General features: G+C 39.8%; 1 protein-coding gene across 2 annotated transcripts in view; it reads left to right on the top strand.

The window, feature by feature from the left end:
• LOC131682567 (discoidin domain-containing receptor tyrosine kinase B) overlaps positions 1–21488 on the top strand; it is an 840338-nt gene that overhangs the window by 664187 nt on the left and 154663 nt on the right. For both annotated transcript variants that reach the window (XM_058964138.1, XM_058964139.1), the window contains exon 9: positions 16064–16198. In XM_058964138.1, coding sequence (XP_058820121.1) covers positions 16064–16198 — 135 coding nt within the window. The remainder of the gene's footprint in view (positions 1–16063; positions 16199–21488) is intronic.

Genomic DNA, 21488 nt, shown 5'->3' with positions numbered 1-21488 from the left:
ATTACCTGCTCCCTCAGGATCGATCTGAAACACAAAACTAATAATAAGGCTCGAAATCAAATTAAATTTTTTGAAGCAATGACCCAAGAACGGGTAAAAAAAACTTCAAATTTGACGTAATGATGCGATCTCAAACTTTGATATTTGTTTTTTAGCCCTTTTTCCCAGTTTAAGTGTTCACTAAAATAGTGAATATAAATACTTTGTAGACTTTTCCCTGCAATGAACAAGGTTTTGTTTGGAGAGATCAACAGAGTCTTTAAACTGAACTGTTTTAAATAAGTTTGAAGTTTTGCAGTTGTATTGAGATAAATGCGTTTAAAGTATTGAAAACACTTGCGATGAATAATCGTGGTAGAATCACAGACTAAAAGACATAACACTATGAGGGAATTACCTCAAAACCATCGATCCGACAATTTTCCCAGAACACTAGCTCCACTTTTTATTCACGGTCCCAAACACTCATTTGTTGGTGGTTTACCCCTCAGGTTTGGGAAGAATTTTTCACTGGTGGTCTATCCCCCATATGATTGTTCATATATCAGTGGCGCCATAATTGCAAATGTGGCCACAGTCCCAACTACAAATATATTTAGAATGAACGTTTTCGAGTGTTATGTCTGTTAGTCTGTGGTAGAATGTCTATATTTTGAAACTATTACACGGAATGATGGAATGGCATGGCAGCATTTTGTTTATATTCCGTTTATATTTTTCGTGGAATAAGGAAAAGCCCAATTGAGTGGATCTCCTTTCAAGATACGTCTCTATCAGGCATAAATCCTTCTTACCTTTTGACACAACACAACATCAATAGGCATTGCTTAACTCTAATGACATTACAATAACGACGAATTGCGACCTGTATCGTGCCCGCAGATGAGGTCCGTTTTAGAAACACCTTTCGCTGGAACCGCCATTTTGATACCTTGCACTCGAAAATTTTGATTTTATAGATGAACCCTTAATACACATTTTGCAGAATAACGCAAGTCATTTTACTGCTACAAAAAAGATTATTGAACATTAGGCACAACTAATATACAAAGAACATCACATATAACATTAACAAAAATGCTTAGTCTGATTACTCGAAAGGCCATTAATTATTTTGTGGCCAAAGCACAAGGTTTTGAGTTTTGGTGACTTCAGACAAGTTTTTCGAGTTATTCACACAGATTTTCAGAAATAGACGGCCTTGTTCCAAAATGAAGTGTAAAGTCATTTCTGAAATATAACTTTTTACTGAAAGGAGATATACAGTTTGAGTCTTCAGCAAAGTTATAAAAAATATTAGTAATTTTTTTGAATCTAAAAAAATGATTTTAGTTATAAAAATCGGTTTATGGGTGTAAAAGTAATATTATAATTAAACAAAAAGCGCTCACAGTTCCATTGAGAATTGTGTGAAGAAGAACTGTGTAAAATTTCGAAACAATTCGTCCTGTAGATTGTGAGTTATGATGCACACCGATTTTCTTAACGTTTCCCCGGAAAATTCATCCTGAATTATTTTCAATATTTTGCAATATAAATTAAGTTCAAATGTAGCATTATTATAGGCAAATTGACTGTAGTGACTAACACTGTGTGCATCATTAAAAACTAATAAAAGCAATTTTCACCAAATGAACCTTGCCTCCCCCCCTCTCGTCGATCTTAACATGAATATTTGTTTGGTATATTGTAAACCGTGAATAAGCGCAAAATTGAAATAAAGCAATTCTGATATTCATTGCTGATCGGATGCTTCTTTTCTATTTCGTCTATATATTACTGACAATCAATTTTATGTAGGGTATTCCAGTATATTTTCATTTTTCAAACATTCTCAAATAAAATAAATTTCCAAATAAAAAGTTACATGACAACGCAGACAGCAGCTCATCGAAAGAGTAAAAGATACCCTGATCATGAACACTTTACTGAAGACCTTTTCTACTATCACATTATTTAACATTGAATAGAATATAAACGCCGTAAGAACTCAAATACTCGCAGTTTAATTCATTCGTAACATTCTTGGATAATAATGGACACTAAGCATTCCTTCAGGATTTTATAGTACATTGATAATACTTTAAAGATCACACTATTTCATCTGAATATAATCTGACATTTTTAACCAAAGAATCAGCTCTAATTCTTTCTATGAACATCGTAAAGGCTTTAAATGTTCAACAAAATTGTGGATTTTTCTAATATCTAAAACGTTTTTTGTTGAGAAATGAATACAACAAAAATTATTTTAAAAAAAAACTGAATTTTAAAGGGTGTTAACGAAAATGTCTTATAACGACGAAACGTCTGTGGTTAGAGAGTTCATATATACAGTAAAATTGCTTAAAATAACTCTACAACTTTGGTGAAGACTTAAACTGTCTTTTCTCCTTCAAGTAAAAAGCTACATTTCAGAAATCCCTTTAAACTTCATTTTGGAGCATGACCGTCTACTTCTGAAAATCTATTAGAATAACTCCAAAAAGTTGTCTGAAGTCACCAAAACTCAAAACCGGTTTAGCCACAAAATAGTTAAAGGCGTGAATTTGAACATTTTGACCACTGTGCAACGGTTGAAGACTTGGCACTGGGTCGTTCCAAGGAAGATGGCGTAGAGCGAAGCGAACAAACTTACGTTGAACACTTTTTATCTTATCAATACTAATTATGATAGTACGAAGTCCAAATTATTGTCGAATATTCCAACGTAGAGCGAACCAAGGAGCAGTACAAAGCTTTTAAACATTGTACACTTTTGAAATGTTTTGCTACCCGGAACATAAAGCCAAGGGTTTTGAAAGTTTTAAATGAGATGTAGGATATATGGTTCAGGAATGTTAACTTGGAATCCAGTATGATTCCTAAGTCTTTTATTGCTGTGTTTCGCTTCAGGGTTATTCCATTGAGTTGGCAGTCGTAAGATTAACGGATATTTTACGAGAGAAAGAAATAATCGAGCATTTTGCCGCGTTAAGTAACTTCTGATTTATATCACACAAGTTAGCGAATGAGTTAAGCTCGGATTGTAAATGACGTGCGTCTTCGTTATTTGAGTTCAACGAAAAAAGTTTAAAATCATCGGCGTAAGACAGCTTAAAGCAACTGATTTGAAAACGGACATCATTCAGGTATAGCAGAAGGGCCGAGAAGGCTTGCCTGGGGAATTCCAGATGATACAGCGAAAGTAATCGATATTTTGTCGCTGATTTTCACGCACATTTTACGCCCAACAAGATATGATCGAATCCAGGATAAGAAACGAAACGAAACTGCATATATCCTCTACGGTAGAGCATTCTTTGTCGTCAAGAGTCATCGAACTGGGGAGTCCAGATTCTTTCGTTTGTTCATTAACATAGTTCTAAAAACCTTTGTGATGGTGTTTGAATTTCCCTTGGACATCACCCTACCCCCTCGGGCGTAAAGGGTTTCGCCGCCCCTGTGCGCATTTAAAGCTATTATAGAACAAAAGAAAGCAGCTGATATAATGCCATTGTAATGCTGCGAGTTTATTGAGTTATGCAACTCTTCTTGAAGATTATATTCAGTATATTTCATTTCAATCGAATATATGCAATATATGAAGGACCGAGGCACGGTACCTCAGTTCGAGACTTACTAAAGGAAATCTTCGTAAAACATTCATATCATATGGGAACGAAAACCCATTAAGAATATTCATTACAATGTAGATGTGCGTCAATTACGGTTTAAAACAGATAATTTTATTTTAATTTTTTTCCTTTTTGCTCATCATACCGAAACTATATTTAATAAATGGTTTTAAAACCATGGCGGACAATGACAGCCAACTGAAGCTTTCTAATTTGCCAATATTAGGTTTTTAAATTTGACATTTGTACGCTGGTGCTATATAATAGCATTAGTACTGCAAAAATGAGCTGTCAATCTCTGGAACAACAGGAGTAATATGTGAGTTGGTAGAGACGAAATATCTTTCATAAGCTGCTCGACTTCAGAATGGGTTTTGGACATTGCTGATTACAAATCTGAATTCAGTTTTTCGCAATTCAAAATTGCCGATCCAAAATGGTGGGCTAAAAAAATAAGTGGTATTTCAACCAAAATCGAGAAAAAAAATCTTTAGTGTTTTCTAAACACGAATTTGAGTTAATATGTACCAAAACCAAAAAATAAAAATGGCGATTCCAATATGGCAGACTATAGTATGACTTTAACAATTTTGACTAAAATTTTTCGTTTCTCTCCGTTTTATATAGATGTTTGAACTCACGATTAATCTGCGATGCCAAGTTCGTATAACATTCCTTCCTTCACCTCGAGTAGCTCCTGGGGAGAAATGGCACGAGTTTTCTTCTCCAGATAAACCGTCTTCGCGTAGCAGGACACTCTGCTTTCGGTAACTTGCATACTTTGATTATCAGGAGTCCGGGTAAAATGGCCAGCTTCAGACCCAACAGCAACTCCCAGCGCGTTCAGAGTCTTCATAAATGACGAGCTTCCTTTATTTAATTCGTGTTTGAATTAAGCCAGCTCGCCTTTCGCCTCCGCCGCACGCCACTTGCACCATCTGTTCACACCTTCTGAACACTTCATATGCTGCGTATCCTTGTCGGTTGACAGAGTCATTAAATCCCCTATCAGCTTGTCCATCAGCTTAACCGCGCCTTTTCCTCCGAGTCCCTTGCTGTCCATGATCCCCTATTTTTCTCTGTTTTCTATGGGATTTCCTACCTTCATGGGACTGATTTGCGATCATAGGCAGCTTGGTTCCTTTCTTCACCGCTCGCCATCGGCTGCCCATCCTTTTTTGTACATGACCGACGCATTCCTCTTTTAGCAGAGTGACGTCTTCATATGGGCCAAGCCCAAGAGAACTTTAAAGGTCGCCATTACCGATGTAATTGGAATATTTCACGCCCAGCTTGAAACTCGCGAACATGTCTTTCATAGCGTCCTCCTCCATTTTCCCTTCACTGTCATGATGATTCGCAGCACAGCTTTCACCACGGGAGTCCAGCCATTTGTTGTATTCTGCCATACCTTTCTTCGACGCCCAGTTAGCCCAAGATTAATAGAATAAAGACTTTGGCGGAGTACTTCTCAATCAGTGAAGGGATCCTAAAAAGAGACAAAATCCCTCGTTTCTTCCAAGAACCGTCTCCAGAAACGCTCAAGTGCGTTGCTTCAATATCAATTTCAGCATTCAGCTTTATTTCCTAGTCCACTTTTGTATTACTTCATAAACTTATTTTTCGACAGTTTGAAGCAAAGTGCGAAAACTGTAGTAGATGTTGTTACTGAAAGTGCATGGTATGTCCATAAATCCATAAAAAGTCTTCTAGCGTTGTAGGCCGGCCCCCAGCGTGCACATCGCGAACATGAATCGGTGCGATTGAATGTCACGTCTCCGCTGCAGGACTGGCAAGCTAAACATTTATTTAAGAAGCTGCAGATAGTGACGAAGTTGCAAATCACATAACTGACGCCCTGGTCCAGTTCAATGTTCCCGAAGCTCACAGTTCGTTTGATTTCATTTTTCTGCTCCTCCAACACTGCTTTTATTGGGGAATCGGTCAAAATTTGAGACGATCGGCGTTTACGAACTTACAACGTCTTCAGAGAGGCTTACATCTGCCGTAGATTCTATGCTAATGGACGAGTTTTGTTCGGGGTTGGGTCGATCTGTGACAAATCCTGCCAGAAACTCCTCAGGAGGAAAAATTTCAGGATTGAAGCGGCACACGCCAGAAACTCTGAAACCTGTTTGGCATTTGATTCATTAAATATCGGAATCAACTGTTTTATAAACAATTTTCGACTTTTAATGATTCTAAAATCTCATTTCTATTTGGCAATAATTTTAAATTATTTTTATTACTTATTTCTCGTGTATATTTTTCCTTATAATCATCAATATTATCATAATATCAAATTTTGCTTTGAAAAAGGTTGGCATTTCACAAATATCAAACACTAAATTTACAACTCGGCCAACTAGCCCCGCACATAACTCGGCCAACCTACCCCAATGTATATTTTTAAGAACAATCACGATTTACACAAACACAGTTTCTCTAAGTTAAACTGGCCTGAATGAACTTTTAAACCTGATTTTTAACACGACAATTTGTAAATAAAATCAACAATTACACATCTCCTGGTTGCAATTGAAGCTTAAAGATATCTAGCAGATCTAGTATTAAATTAGTCTCTGATATAGAGTTCTATTCATCGATCCCGATCAATATATACCCATATTACATGTCCCTGAAGTAGTCATCGATAGAAGGCGTTCATTTTAAATAAATTAGTTATGGAATTTGCGTTTCGACTTCGTCTCATCAGAACTAGATACTTACTTAGTGACAGGACTAAGCTAGCACCGGATTGACGCTAGCTCCAAAATCAAAGTCACTGATCGCTTGCCTTAGCAAACCCCTAGTCAAGCGTGATCTTCATTTTTGAGCTGATGAAAACTAGCGGAATTGAAACATTTGATTTGGCTTAGCAAGATGCACTATGTTAGTTTTCTCCTTATTGAGGAAAAAATGGAGCAAAATAAATTTGTTTCCACTAAGGAAAAAAAGTTTTTTTAAATGAATATGCGTGTTAAGGGCACACAACCTAGACCAAATTATTTATAGAAAATTGCGTTTCGACTTCGTCTTATTAGAATCCGACACTATCTTAGTGGCAGGACTAAGCTAGCACATCAGATGTTTCACTTTCGTTTTCCAATGTGACATATACTCAGCGAGTTTTGATAATTGTTTTTAGCTTTTTGAAAAAACGCGATAAATGCTTCTTTTGATACAACAATTCATTGATTCGCGGTTAAGTCTCGCTTTTAAACCACCGATTCGCACCATACAACTGCAAACGAATCGATACGCCACTTCAAACAAAACTTGATCCCCGACTCCAACATCCCGCGTTGAAGTAAGCAACCGACAAAGGTTCGGGGTCTTTACTGCTGCTGCTGCCACTGTTTACCTTACCATTAGTGTCCCCCACGATGTCTCCTTCCTCCCGCCATCCAGCATCCACTAGCTCACGGTCGCTCTTCAGTGAAGTGAGCTTCTTCATTGCCCCCACTATACTACTGACTGGATGCTTTGCGGTAGGTATTATCAAATGGTTGCGGATGTTTCTTTCATTTTTCGCCATTCGATTCCATTCCACCTCGAAGGGAGAAACCGACCTCCGCCAGCAAGGCCACCAGTAACTACGATTTGGCGAACTTTGGCCCCCGCCAGTGCCCTCTGCCAACGCGCCAGTCCCACAGAGTCACCGCAATCGCATTCAGCATAATGGAGCATTCAAGTTCTTGTCGTTTTTACCCTGTACCTACAATAGTTACGAACGAAACCAGCCGAGGCTGCCCACCAACCGTGGTTCCATTGCAGTCATTTGCAATTCCATAAGCTACTTACGCCACGACGGCCGTTCGTTCGAGTGAGAGAAGTTCGGAGCTCGTCATTACTTTGTGGACGTCCTTTACTTATTAAAATATATTTTGATCCGCTATCATTTTGATAAATAGTAGGGGCCCTACCACAGCTGAGGTTGAAAGTAGTTGGCATTTTTCTCGTGAAAGCTTCATTAAGGTATGAATTATTGATGACGGGTAATGGTTCGGAGAGACGCGTATTTTCTGCGCTAATTGAACCTATCGATTGTGTGTGTGTGTGTGATTTTTGCATCCCACCAATCCTAGACATAAAGTCAATGCATCTCAATGCATTATATGGTTCTAATTACAATTTCGTAATACTAGAAGATTGCACAATAAGTCACAGATAAAATCTAGCTGGACGAAATAAGCTTACGCCCTAAAATGTGGGCTAAGGATAAATCGGCACGAAACACATTTTTAAAATGTTTTGGCCAATGTTTGACCAACGGTAAAAGCTTACAACGATCCGAAAGACGGCTCCCGACCAGCAGGTACCGTGGAAGGAACAAATTTCCTTTCCGATGGAAGAATCAATCCCACAACGCAATATCGCAATCTAGGTAATGAAACAGGCGGGTATATTTTCATGTGCTTTTCTCGGAATTATTTTCAAAACTGACTGATAGATAGGCAACAGTTGAACCTTTTCGCTTATCAGTGCGTGCTTGTAGGTAGTAGTGCATCTGTAAGTAAAGGGGTGCGCTGCGCTGATAGAAAAGTAATTTTATGGCACGACGCGACATACTAAATCTTGCGTTGGTGTAGCAACATCGCCGCCATCTTGAAAATAACAAAATGCCACTTTTCTACAGTCGCAACTAGCAAATTAAAATTTATTTTCAATTACAAATTTACAATTAATAAGATTTAGCTTCAATTTTCCATCTAAATCTAAGCGACCATCGTCCTCCTTCTCTTCCACCGACAGCAAGCAGATCTTGGGGATCGGTCTACGGTGATTCCCACAGCATCAACGGGAACATCATGAACCGCATTGCCAAGCTCGATAACAGATGGCACATCAGTCGTGCAAACACCCAAGAAGTAACTGGCAAATAGTGAGCATTTTGCCGCAGTCATAGTCGCTATTTCGTCATTGTAAACCATATGGGAGGCCAGTTTCTTTTCTTTTCGTGTTAACGAAAGACCAAAAGCCTTTAGGATTTCTTTTTTTTTATTCATTTATTTGACACGGCTCAATGCGTTAGCTTAAAGGAGCCATGGGTCTTTTATATATTTACAATATGTAAAAAATAAAAATTACAATGCTTTTTATTTTGAGCCTGTAAGATCTTGTGCGCACAACTTGCTATTGCGAGCGGAGATCTTTTTTCGCGTCGGGAAGATGTTCCTTCTTTCGTCGACTTCAGAGTTATCCAAGTCTCTCTCGTTGTCGTTTACGTCTGTATCATCATCTTGATTACTGCCTTGATACTCACGATCAGATGTTCTTCCTGGCTTCTTGCCCTTGCGGGTCACGAATGTGAACACTCTATCCTTGGTGGTAGCTTCTTCACTGGTGGTATTAGTTGTTAAGTTTGAAGTACTTGACGCAGCGTTTGCAGTTGTCATTATTGCCTTAATTGCCGCCACAAATTTGGCAACCGATTGTGGTTCAGGTAAAGGTATTGGGGCTTGGGTGTTGGCATTTTTTACTGCAACTGAGCTTTCCTCAGCAGCTTCTGGGCAGGGTTGTCCATAGTGTGCCGTTTGTTCACAGAATTGGCTCGTATTAGTTTGTCCTTGATATGTACAAAGAGTTCGATGTGCAATGGTGTCACCCCCTTCTGTATTGTACTGCAGGGTAAGATAGGAGGGAATGGGTTGGTCTACCCGCATTCTCACCACAAAGACACCATTTGAAATACCTGGGAAGTAGTTTCTCCATGTGTCCTCCGTAATAGATTCCACTGCTCCGAAATTCGACATGAATCTTTTAATTGCCACTTGGCAAGTAAGTGGAGATAAATCGTATAATTTAACTTCAATGTTTCCATTATCCATGTATATAGGGATTTTGATTTCAGCGTTGTCACAAACAAGCACGTGTTTAAAGTGGTTCTGCGAAATGAATCTTTTCGCCTGGGCGAATTTGTTGAAAGCACCGCATGCCTGACGTACTCAAGCTGTATGGAGGTGACTTCCGAAAACCGAAGCTGCATTTTCACCTTCAGCAGATTTTCCACATCACGAATCTTATGCGAAAAGACCTGAAGTCAATGGCCACTGTGTTAGGCTGAATAATAGCATTTTGTCGATGAGACTCAGTCATATTGATATATCACGCAAGAATAAAAATAACGGTATCCTTTGTTCTTCAGACAATGCACGGACAGAAGCAGGATCACACTGAGTATCGTGACCGATGTGTTTGATGGTTGCAAATAGACTATTTTTTTCGGATTTCTTCGTAAGCTTTGTTAAATGCGGTTTAGACATCGTTTGTACAGCAGTTTACTGTAACTGCGATACTCATTACTGGTTATTGCAAAGAAGCGAATAGTTAATAGAGCAAGATGCCGCGAATCAGTCACATTTTTATGATCCAGGTAATATTTGTCACGTTACTCCAAGTAAAAAAAAACCGATGGCAATTAAAAAATAACGTATCGCTAAAATGCGAAGTAAAATTACGAATATCATGATAAAACTGCTGATATCATGAACATGAGTCACATTACTTCACGTGTCAAATTCGTAAGTAAACTGTATTATAAAATATCACCATAACGTGCATGTAAATTACGTAAATTGTGACCAAGATCCTGAAATCATGAACCTAAATCACTCTAACTTGAATAGAAATTACGAAAATTGTAAATAAGATCTTGAAATCATGAACACAAATCTAATTACACGTGATAAAATTTCAAAAATCGTGACCATGATCCTGAAATCATAAATAAGAATTACTCTACGCATGACCAAAATATCACGATGACGTTAATAGAAACTACGCAAATTGCGACTAAAATCTCAAAATCATGAACATAACACGCTATTCTGATAGCAAAATCCGACAGCAAACTCATGACGGCAACGTGATGAGAAATTACGAAAATCGCGAATAAGCTCCTGGAATCACGAACATCGTTTAACTGTCGGCTATATATCCCCAAAAAATGAATCAGAATCACAAGACAAAACCAAACGTTTCAAAGAAACAATCACAGTAACTCTGCCAAACATTCGAATGTAACGAAGTTTTTTGGAAACACAAATAGTTTCAATACAGCGAGGTTTATTATTCATAATTTCAGGAATTTGAACACGGTTTCCGTAAATCGTACAGTCCATGAATTCTTTGCTTCATGAATTTATGCACGAATGTTTTTCCATGTATACTTAATGTGTAAAATTACGAAAATTTTCGTTATTCAAGTCGCCATCAGGGCCGGCGGAATGCGTGGGTAGTATGGGTAGGCACAAATCTCCGATCAACATGGGGAACGTGCCATTTGAGCCAGACGCTACTGATGGGTAGCACTACCCACTCGAAAATTACCGAGGGGGGAATTAACCCCTCGAAAGTTTAGAACAAATCAAAACCTGAGATTAACCACGTATGTGTTTTTTTCGCACAAAATTCTTGCGTTGGAAATCCTCGATGTAAAACAATTGCATATTTTTATTCAGATACAAATCTCTTTGCTTTACAGTTTAAATTTCTTGAGAATAATTAGGATTTGTTTAAAATTTGGAATTATTCATTATATTTATACTCATGGTAATATATTTTGACACATCTACCTACATCTTAAAACAATGACTTCAGATCGATAGACAAAAAATATTAATATAAAATTTTATTCAGACTATGGGATGCAGTTAGAAATATTTTTAAGGACAATATAAACAATTTGTAATTTTTTAACATGAATAATCGTTTGATTAAAAATTGAAGCAAGGAGAAACAATCACTATAAAAATCAGTAGACTTTGTATAAGGAAGGCAAAAGATTGTTGATCCCAATATCAGTAGAACAATCAGAGAAAAATGACAATGAAAAAAAGAAATCAAACTTGTAGCTTTATGGCAAACGGAAGATCACTATCTGGACATCATGAAACAGATCGCCAACTGGCCTTCTTGGATCTGCTTGGAACTCTTGAGATCACATTTGCAGGTACCTGTTAGTAAGTCAACCAAAAGAGTAGATATAAATAAATTTGAAGGATAGCCAGCATATCTCGGACTAGAACCAGGCCGAAGGGATTGGTTTAACGCAGATCTGGCACTACACAACTAGAAAAAATCGTGTAAATTAACGTCACTTGACCATGACTATACGAGCATCAAAAATGAAATAGTTTTACATTTGACTTTAATTTAACATGTCGTTGAATTTTGCGAGTCACATAATTTTACTCCATATATGGCGTTTGTTTAAAATGTGTAATTTTATGGCACTGCGCTTGGAAAGTACATCTTTCATGTAAAATTAAACAGAACACGGTTATATTTTGTCATTTCGTCAATTACAATTGGTTAGATTGTGGTAAGTTTCGAAATACCTCAACGGTAAAATTTAGTTTTTTTGGTGTGTAGAACACTAGGCGCACGACCAGACAACATGTTTAATGTCGCAATAGCCGTCACCACAAGCGCAGAGAACGCTCTTTACGACCCCAATATGCCGGAGATGCGCATTCAACGACATGACCCGAGATGCCACCCGAAGGAAGTTACGACATTCATCCATCCTTTTTAAACAAGGTTGGCTGATGCCTTTGGAATTCCTAAACTTCCATTATCTCACAAATTTTGCCAATTTTCGAGCGTTCTCTAACTCTAAATCTAATTGAAAAATTCGTTTAAGTGTCGCTTTGCTTTTTAGCCGCAACAGATCAATGCGAATGAACTCAAACTAATTTTGGAATCAGGCAATCTGGAACGATATCAATATAGAGAATCTAGGATCGCCCATATTATCTCCGGGAAAATTAGGAGTGCTTTCCATGCTCTATCTACTTGGAACTGTAACGATGTAGACATGGTTGTAGGTAAATATAAAACCATAAGTTTTGTGGGGAAAATGTTTAGCGCGAGTATCTTTTCTGCCAAATAAATTTGTGTGTTTGAAAAACAATTTTTACGTTTATGTACATTATTATAATTTCATTGCGAAACGTCTATCATATGAATGTGAATTTACGTGGAATGCTGTTGTCGTTGATAAAGAATTCTTAGTTCCGTGTATTCCGATCATAGGTCGAATCAAGTACACGACGTAGGGCCCAGATGTTAGACGAAATATTGGTTCTCTCGTTAATCCGTTGACGAACGGGTGCCAATAACCGCGTTTTTCAGTTTGCATCAAGTTTTTTATTTGCGTTTCTAACGTCGCGTATATTCGGAAAAATTTGGGCGATCTGACGTTCAAAATGTTCTCACAGGACCATTTCGCATACAATTCTGAGCACTTTCTGCCCACAACGGAGTGGGAAACCGTCCACGATTGTTCGCGCCATTCATTTCGTCTGGCCTTTAATCTCAGTGTAGAAAAACATGCCAGTCAAAACGTTGCACGCTGCCACCGGAGGAATTTCTCATTTTGATTCGATTGTTTCGGACGCGTAGCACTTTCAATCAATGGGCACAATAATGAGGTAGAGTACAACGATAAATCTAACGCACTTGGCCGCGCCGGTAGACATTCGTGTCATTTCCACTGTATTCAAGATGGTCATACTGAAATTGTCGCGAAGATCATGCAGTAAGATAGATCGGTTATCAGCATGAAGACAACCCCATGACATGCCGTGGGAGTTGAAATCTTCGCGATCCAGTTGAGGTACGATGTATATGGAAAGAATATCAATAAATCTTTTCCTATGATTCGGATTTAACTAGCGACAACTTCAATACCTGGTACCGAGCAAAGGCTAATCCGATTGAAATAGCACGTTTTGATCCCAAAAACGCTCCTCAATATTGTTTTCGGCCATGGCGAATAATGCTAAAATTGAGGATGATCTACGTTGGAAGTAAACCAAGAAAAATAATATGACTGAAATATAGAGACACTTGAAGTTTTGGATGTCCCATGTGGACTTTCCGAGACCAGGAGCCAATGTCTTAATCCTCTCCGCATTTTCCACACCGTGCCTTATTTCTACAATGGGTTCTTCAGTTCATGCTCCGGGTTACAAAAAAGCGAACAAGTAGACGAGCCCCGTTCAAAAGAACAAATTTTCGAAGAACAAATCCGGCGAAAGACTCGAAATGAGGCTGATGGAAAATAAGTTTTCTGATACTCCTCGATTTTTACTGAACACAATTGCTTGCATACCAGAATTTACACTGACTGAAGCACAGGGATCTGGAAGGAGCCACCCCCAATTTCGCAATCAAGGCCCTTCTCGGAGACTACACCATCAATCTCTACTTCCCGGGTGGGAACGTAGACAAAATACTTTTTCGTAAACGGTCGAGTGTTGTTTAGTTAGATCACGCGATTTATCAATGACGTTAAATGGCTTGTCTTTGGCCCGGAAAAATGAGACTTATTGGTAATATTTTTGCCATCGGAGAAATATTCAAGTCGACCTCCACTAAGCCTGAATGAATGTCGGTCGCCGGAGATACCCATCGGCTCACACTCAGCTAGCTTCAAAGCACAGTCAGAAAAAAGCCGACTAGGAATAGTAGTGGGTTATTTCTGTCGTAGTTAAATTGATTTTTTTTTCTATCACGAACGTCAACAGCAAGGTAGCGACTGAACAAAACATTAACAGTCCTTGTCATGTACGGAAAGCAAGACATATAGTTTGGATGCACTTATCCGATCCGAGAGTCCGGATCCAGATCTCTTGATCTAAGCACCAAATCTGGGCCTGGATCGAGTCCTGGCCTGGTAAGGGGAAACGGGGATGGGCTAGATCCAGGGACTGGTCCATTACCGGGTATGGGTCCAGAGACGGGAACTTGTCCGGATCCGGAAGCTGGTCCGGATCAGGAACTAGTCCAAATTTGGGTACTGGTCCAGATAGGGAGCTGTGTCCGATTGGGAAACAAGGCCAGATCCGAAAACTGCCTAAAAATTTTCTTCTCTAAATCCGTAATTCCGCCTATTTCTGCCAAAATTGGTGCAGAGTCCCGCCTGAATTTGAGTAGAAATCCGCCAGGAATCCGGCTGGTTTGACTCGATACTAATACTATTATAGAAATCGACCGAATTATTCTACATCATCATTCCACCGTTTTCTACCTTTGCGGTAATATGAGTTTAATACCGCAATGCGCAATTGATCTTTTACCAAAAAGGCAATAGAATCTTACCCAAAAGTAATAGAAACATGCCCGTTGGATTTTGAGTGTAGTATTCAACAAACACATTTTCGCTGAGCCGTCAGACAAACAGCCCTGTTAACAAAGAGTGTTTCCATTTTCACTTTCACACGCCATATCTGAACTTTCGTCAGTACGAGGAGAAATCACTTCGAATCTTACTACCCACTCGGGAAAAAGGTGTTCCGCCGGCCCTGGTCGCCATTTTTTCAGATCGCAAAATCTACGAAACCATTTACATTTACAATGAACAAAAATGCTTCGTTGCATAAAACTACAAAAGAATTCGTGCATTGTATCATCACTTTAGTTCTATTTACGAATCAGTGTACTTATTTAGACTTCATGTTGTCTAGCTGCATATATTTGCTACTCCTCCCATCTCCTATCCAATTCACTTTTATGAGACAGTTTCAAGTTCCCGGTGAGACAAAAGCTGCTCGTAAAATCACGCGGTTTTCTAAACTCATTAAATTTAATAAATCGGTACTGGAGACGGGAATGTTTTATTGCTGCGAGCTAAAAAGATACAGGAACGTGGTTCAAGCAGCATCAGACACGCAGGAAACCCCCTACCAACCCACGTCTCGGATGAACCGTAAATCATTTAGGAAAACTCCGTTGTCTATTCACACTCAAATGTGCGGCAGGCGAATAAATTAAACATTGTAAATTATGGAAAACTGTCACATCAGAAGGATTTCTTTCAGTAAATTGGCACATGTGTACCCGTACTTCGGTATCCTCATACGTACGTACGCTCAACTGCTTACAGCTGAGCAATTAATATTTGTTCTGTGAGCAAGCGAAGAGGAGTCTTGTTTGAAAATGATGCGTCTTGTTTTCGTTTTCTTATTCTACTCCGATGGAGAAAGTGGCACCGCGAACAGAGCTGAAAAATTAGCCATTATGAAAAATAAACATTCTCAATGGTCGGGTACGAGTGAGCGGGTTGAAGAGAGCCACACACATACAATTTTCAACTTGGTGATGAAGTGTTGAATGGTTTCGATGGTTCGAATAATTAACGGACCGACCGCAGCGTTTTTGCACTTCCAAGTCACCATCGTTCCGCGATGGGTGAAGAAAATAGAAAAGGAAGTTTTTCCCCCGGTCATAACTCACAGACGAAATTATAAACATGTTTGTGCACTTTTTCACATTCCGCAATTCAATTAGCAACGGACGGCAGGAAGTGACTTGTGGCTTCCCTAGCGTCTGCATCGCATCGTAATCGATTCCATTGACGACGAAGAAGCATACAGGACTAATAAAGTGTTCGTTTTTCTTTCTGTTTTTTCTCTATTTCGTTTCTCTGTCCGATACAGGTCCCGTGATTGGCAATTTCTCCGACGAGGAAGTGAACGGAAATTCAATATTGCAGGAAAATTCGATCGAGTACCCGCTACAACGAGACGAAGTACAAACGGCCAACAAGGGCGAGCGGAACCATGTGACTCAAAGTAAGTTGACTTTCGACCTTTCTGATCGGGGCAATCCTGTGTGGTCATAGTTTGCTAACACTTATTAAGAGATTGTTTTGAATGGTATGAGAAGTGGAAAATGATTAGTCAATTCCGTATGAACTGATAATTGGATCATACCATCAAAATTCTCTCTAGTAACTAGGTTTAAAGTGTACCAAGAAAACACGACTTGTTCTGCATAATCGAATCCTAGTCATCCCTCAAAGTTCGCTCGCTTGAACTATTACTCACACCCAACAGCATCACAACGAACACCATCAATCAAATATTCATCCGAGAAATGACTAAATATTGGCTGCAAAGTAATTGCAATTTAACTAGCTCTCTTTTGAAGTCATCAGCCGCAAAGTGGCTCTCAAGAGAGTGCTTGATGACCGGAAAGAATAAGGGCAATATTCCCATTCCACAGAACCGGACGGGTCGGCCAAAAGCCGCTTCGTATGTAAAAGCGCCACTCCCGGCATTCCGAGCCATGCAAAGATCAAATATCCTTACACTAATTTGCATTTATTATGCGCATCATCAATTATTCAAATTATCACATACTTGCTACTTGGCACCCGACAACGATCAATAATAATAATAATCTGAACCGATGAAGGTACAAGCTTGTTACTGATGTGCGTTTCGAAACTGACCGCCGACTGCGGAAGGACGACTAGGACGAACAAGTTAACAGACACATTCTAGGCAGTGCATTTCACATGGTCATCACTCGATGGCTCCAGAGACGACTTTCCCGATCGGTTTCACTTGCTATCGGGCTGTAAACATGGCAATCAATAACGAAATGAGCCAAGAAGTTAACGTTTGTCGTGTAGTGTGTGAATAAATTGTTGCTGGAATGTTTAGACATGTTCCATTTCAAACCAATTTAGGAATTTTAATAATTGCGATTTCATATTTCTACGATTTTACGAGACAATACAGTAATGAATTTTTGAGTTCTCGAGTTTTTGAATTCTTGAGTTTTTGAGTTCTTGAGTCCTTGAGACGGCACCGGTAGTTGAGTGGTAAGCGTAACCACCACTCATTCCAGCTGTTCTGGGTTCAATCCTAACGAAGGATGATTAAGATTTTTCTGAGGTGAAAAAATCTGTGGTCACGTCTTCCTTCGGAAGGGAAGTAAAGACGTTGGTCCCCGTTCCATGAGTTGATGGATCGATATCTAGTCCAGATAGTGGAGTCACATCTCTGGCGTCGGTAAAGAAGATTTAAAATCCAACTTCTATATTTACTAACAAATATCTTCTCCTGCCGTGATACTTGTGGAGTGCGCAGTAGTATATACGGCCTCTGGCAAAAGCAAGTATCGGACTAACATGCCTTCCCTTTCCTTCCGCGATCTACGTTCGGGCCTGGCCGGCGTCAGTATTAATCAATAAAACACTTTAGGATTACCAGGAGTTGCACATTGAAAGATGTTTCGCTATTCCCAAATATAATTATTAGACCGGCAACAATTTTGACTTTTTTCGGAACACTGTTAAATCAAACGGTAATTGGCTTCACATACCATTTGGCAAATATGTGCTTTTTCCGATAACTCTAGTTTACTCACCAGAGTTTTCAGGTTTGTATGTGGAAATATAAGAAAATTTGGCAATAGAAACAATAAATTCAGTAAAAAATGATAATATCATCTTGTTCATCCCAAAATCTGTAAATATATAGCTTAAGATGTAAGGATCAACATTGCCGAAGACTGCCAATTGATCCTATTTTGCAGTAAAAAGATATTCTCACATAAAGTTATGTGTTGCCTCCCTTTCTCGTACATGCTTAGAATAGGAAATTTCAAAAAATTCCGTTTGTCTTCAAAATAAAATAACTTTGTCGGGGAACCTCCAACCAATAAGCATTCTTCAACAAAGCTGTTCGTTATAAAATAAGCTACGCCACCGTGAGTCTTGAGGTATGCAGAATTACTGTAGAATTTTTTATTGGAATTTGATTTTTAATTTCTGATTTTCCATATATTTCACCATAGAAACTTCTAAACTCTTGTGAGTGAACTAGAGCTACAGGAAAAATCTCATATTTGGCAGATGGTTTGTAGAGCTAATTACCAATTGATTTAGGAATGTTCCGAAAAAAGTTAAAAAAGTTGCCGGTCTAATAATTATCTACTGATTCCTTGTGCAACTTCAGCTAGTCCAGATCGATAACGGAGTAGCTGCCAGGGGTGGTCGGGCAAGCTCAAGCTCTTGAGTTCTTGAGTTTTTGAGTTCTTGAGTTCTTGAGTTCTATAGTTCTTGAGTTCTTGAGTTCTTGAGCTCTTGAGTTCTTGAGTTCTTGAGTTCTTGAGTTCTTGAGTTCTTGAGTTCTTGAGTTCTTGAGTTCTTGAGTTCTTGAGTTCTTGAGTTCTTGAGTTCTTGAGTTCTTGAGTTCTTGAGTTCTTGAGTTCTTGAGTTCTTGAGTTCTTGAGTTCTTGAGTTCTTGAGTTCTTGAGTTCTTGAGTTCTTGAGTTCTTGAGTTCTTGAGTTCTTGAGTTCTTGAGTTCTTGAGTTCTTGAGTTCTTGAGTTCTTGAGTTCTTGAGTTCTTGAGTTCTTGAGTTCTTGAGTTCTTGAGTTCTTGAGTTCTTGAGTTCTTGAGTTCTTGAGTTCTTGAGTTCTTGAGTTCTTGAGTTCTTGAGTTCTTGAGTTCTTGAGTTCTTGAGTTCTTGAGTTCTTGAGTTCTTGAGTTCTTGAGTTCTTGAGTTCTTGAGTTCTTGAGTTCTTGAGTTCTTGAGTTCTTGAGTTCTTGAGTTCTTGAGTTCTTGAGTTCTTGAGTTCTTGAGTTCTTGAGTTCTTGAGTTCTTGAGTTCTTGAGTTCTTGAGTTCTTGAGTTCTTGAGTTCTTGAGTTCTTGAGTTCTTGAGTTCTTGAGTTCTTGAGTTCTTGAGTTCTTGAGTTCTTGAGTTCTTGAGTTCTTGAGTTCTTGAGTTCTTGAGTTCTTGAGTTCTTGAGTTCTTGAGTTCTTGAGTTCTTGAGTTCTTGAGTTCTTGAGTTCTTGAGTTCTTGAGTTCTTGAGTTCTTGAGTTCTTGAGTTCTTGAGTTCTTGAGTTCTTGAGTTCTTGAGTTCTTGAGTTCTTGAGTTCTGAAGTTCTTGAGTTCTGAAGTTCTTCAGTTCTTGAGTTCGCATCGGTCGAAAACATAATTCGACTGAGGCAATGTCGCAAGGGTCCAGCACGCGATGCAGTAGTGACTAAGCCAATGTTCCTGCATGCAGTGTCGTCGATAAGGCTGTACGGGCGGCCGGAGCTGCTTCTGTTGAATCTGTTGGGCAAAGCACAATGTTTGGAAACCCCGAAACCACAGCGATTAGATAGTCTCGACCATCTTGAAGCGGCGAACCTTCGAAGCCACCTGAGAAATCCGACGCTGCTGGAAGAATTGGTGGATTAGTTGCTGGCCGCGATCAAGCTAGTTTGGGTCCGGTACAAGCGAACGTCCAATAGCCCGTCGCTGAAGGAGTTTGGCAAGTTTATGGACGGTTTGGTAGTAGACGCTAGCGAGGTCACGACGCTTGTACCTTCAAAGGATGGAAGTGATTATTTCGTTAGAGCGAAGCAGAACCAAAAGGCTCACCTCCACACTCACAATGATAGTTCCGGTACGGACAATACTCCACCCCGGAAGCCGTACCCGATTCACTCAAAGCTGGACTATCGAGTACCGAACTGCGACGAATTCAAGCAAAGGGGTCTTGAGGTACGTCTGAGAGCGGTCCAAGAAAACAAGCTCTGCTATGAATGTCTTTTCGACCACGGTAACTGCCCATGCATATCAAGATTCCACTGTATTATTGAAAACTGCCGTGCGCGACTTCACCCATTGTTACATCAAGAAGAAACATAAATTGTGGCGAAGGCCGTCTTTAAGGCACATCGAATTTTGATGGTGAGCATTCTATTCCGTGTCGTATCAATCACATTTCAACGATACAAGAAGTGTTGACACCTTTGCTCTCCTCGACGAGGGTCCATCCCATAGTTTGATCGATTCTAGTGTGATGCGCAGCCTCGGAGTTGTGAGAGTTCTAGAGCCGCTGGAGCTGACGTGGACTTCTAACGTGACCCGCAAAAAGAGCTTGTCAGAGCGGGTCGACTTGATGATTTCAGCAAGAGGAGGGTGACAGCGATACAAACTTTTAGCCGTGCGCACGCTTAATGCATTGAATCTGCCGAAACAAAGCTTGCAACTAAATGAGATAACCAAGCAGTTCAGACACGTCAAGGACCTCCCTATGGACTCATTTCAGAACACTGAACCAAAAATACTAAACGGTTTGCGGAACCTTCATCTTTTCGCGCCTATCGAGAGCCGTGCAGGCCAACCAGGCGAAACTGTTGTCGTAAAGAGTGTTCTTGGCTGAGCAATCTATGGACCGTGCAGAGAGAAAAATTACTCCCGTCAATTTCTGGGATATCACGGACATGAATGCAACGTTGAACATGAGCTGAGAGAGATGATCCACCAACAGTTCATCCTGGAAGATGGAGGTTTCGCCGTTAGAGCCGACGGAAGTTGCAAGAGCAAGGCAAATTTTGGAAAGAACCACATTTTGTGAGAATGGACTTCTATGGAAGAGCGACGAGATATGCTTCCCGGACAGTTTGACGATGGCGACTAAGAAACTCAAGAACCTAGAGTCTAAGTTGGCAAATGATGCGGAGCTGCGTCGTAACGTAGACCAGCAAATCCGAGAACAACTACGCTCACAAAGCGACGCAAAAAGAGTTGAGCTAATACCATAAGAGTATGGTACCTGCCACTCAACGTGGTGGCTCACCCAAGAAAACCAAACAAACAGCGGCTTGTATGGGATGCCGCTACAAAAGTAGATGGAGTATCATTGACAACTGCTAAATAGACCGGATTTACTGATGTTGCTACCGGGTGTCATAGGATTCCTGAAGCAGCGCTGGCGATCAAGGAGACGACGTATATGAACGAATGTTTTGACAGCGCCGACACTCTAGAAGAAGCATTAAAACGTGCGCAGCAGGTGCAACTGATCCATTCGCGAAGAGGATTCAACATGCGTAATTGGGTCAGTAACAATCCCGAAGTAATACAATGCTTGGGTAAAGCGTCCGAGCAGAAGCTACTTTCCATTGACTGCAGCATTGAAGAGAAACGACAGCGAACTCTGGGGATAGCGTGGCATCCAAAAGAAGATGTTTTTGCATTTTCAACGAGCTAGCATAGTGATCTTGCTCCGTATGTACTGGAATACCAGCTGCCGACGAAGCGGTTCGCCTTGCGCATTGTCACGAGGCTGT

The sequence above is a fragment of the Topomyia yanbarensis genome, chromosome 2, assembly GCF_030247195.1.
Source record: "Topomyia yanbarensis strain Yona2022 chromosome 2, ASM3024719v1, whole genome shotgun sequence".
Taxonomy (NCBI): Eukaryota; Metazoa; Arthropoda; class Insecta; order Diptera; family Culicidae; genus Topomyia; species Topomyia yanbarensis.
This window is presented reverse-complemented; position numbering and strand designations above follow the sequence as displayed.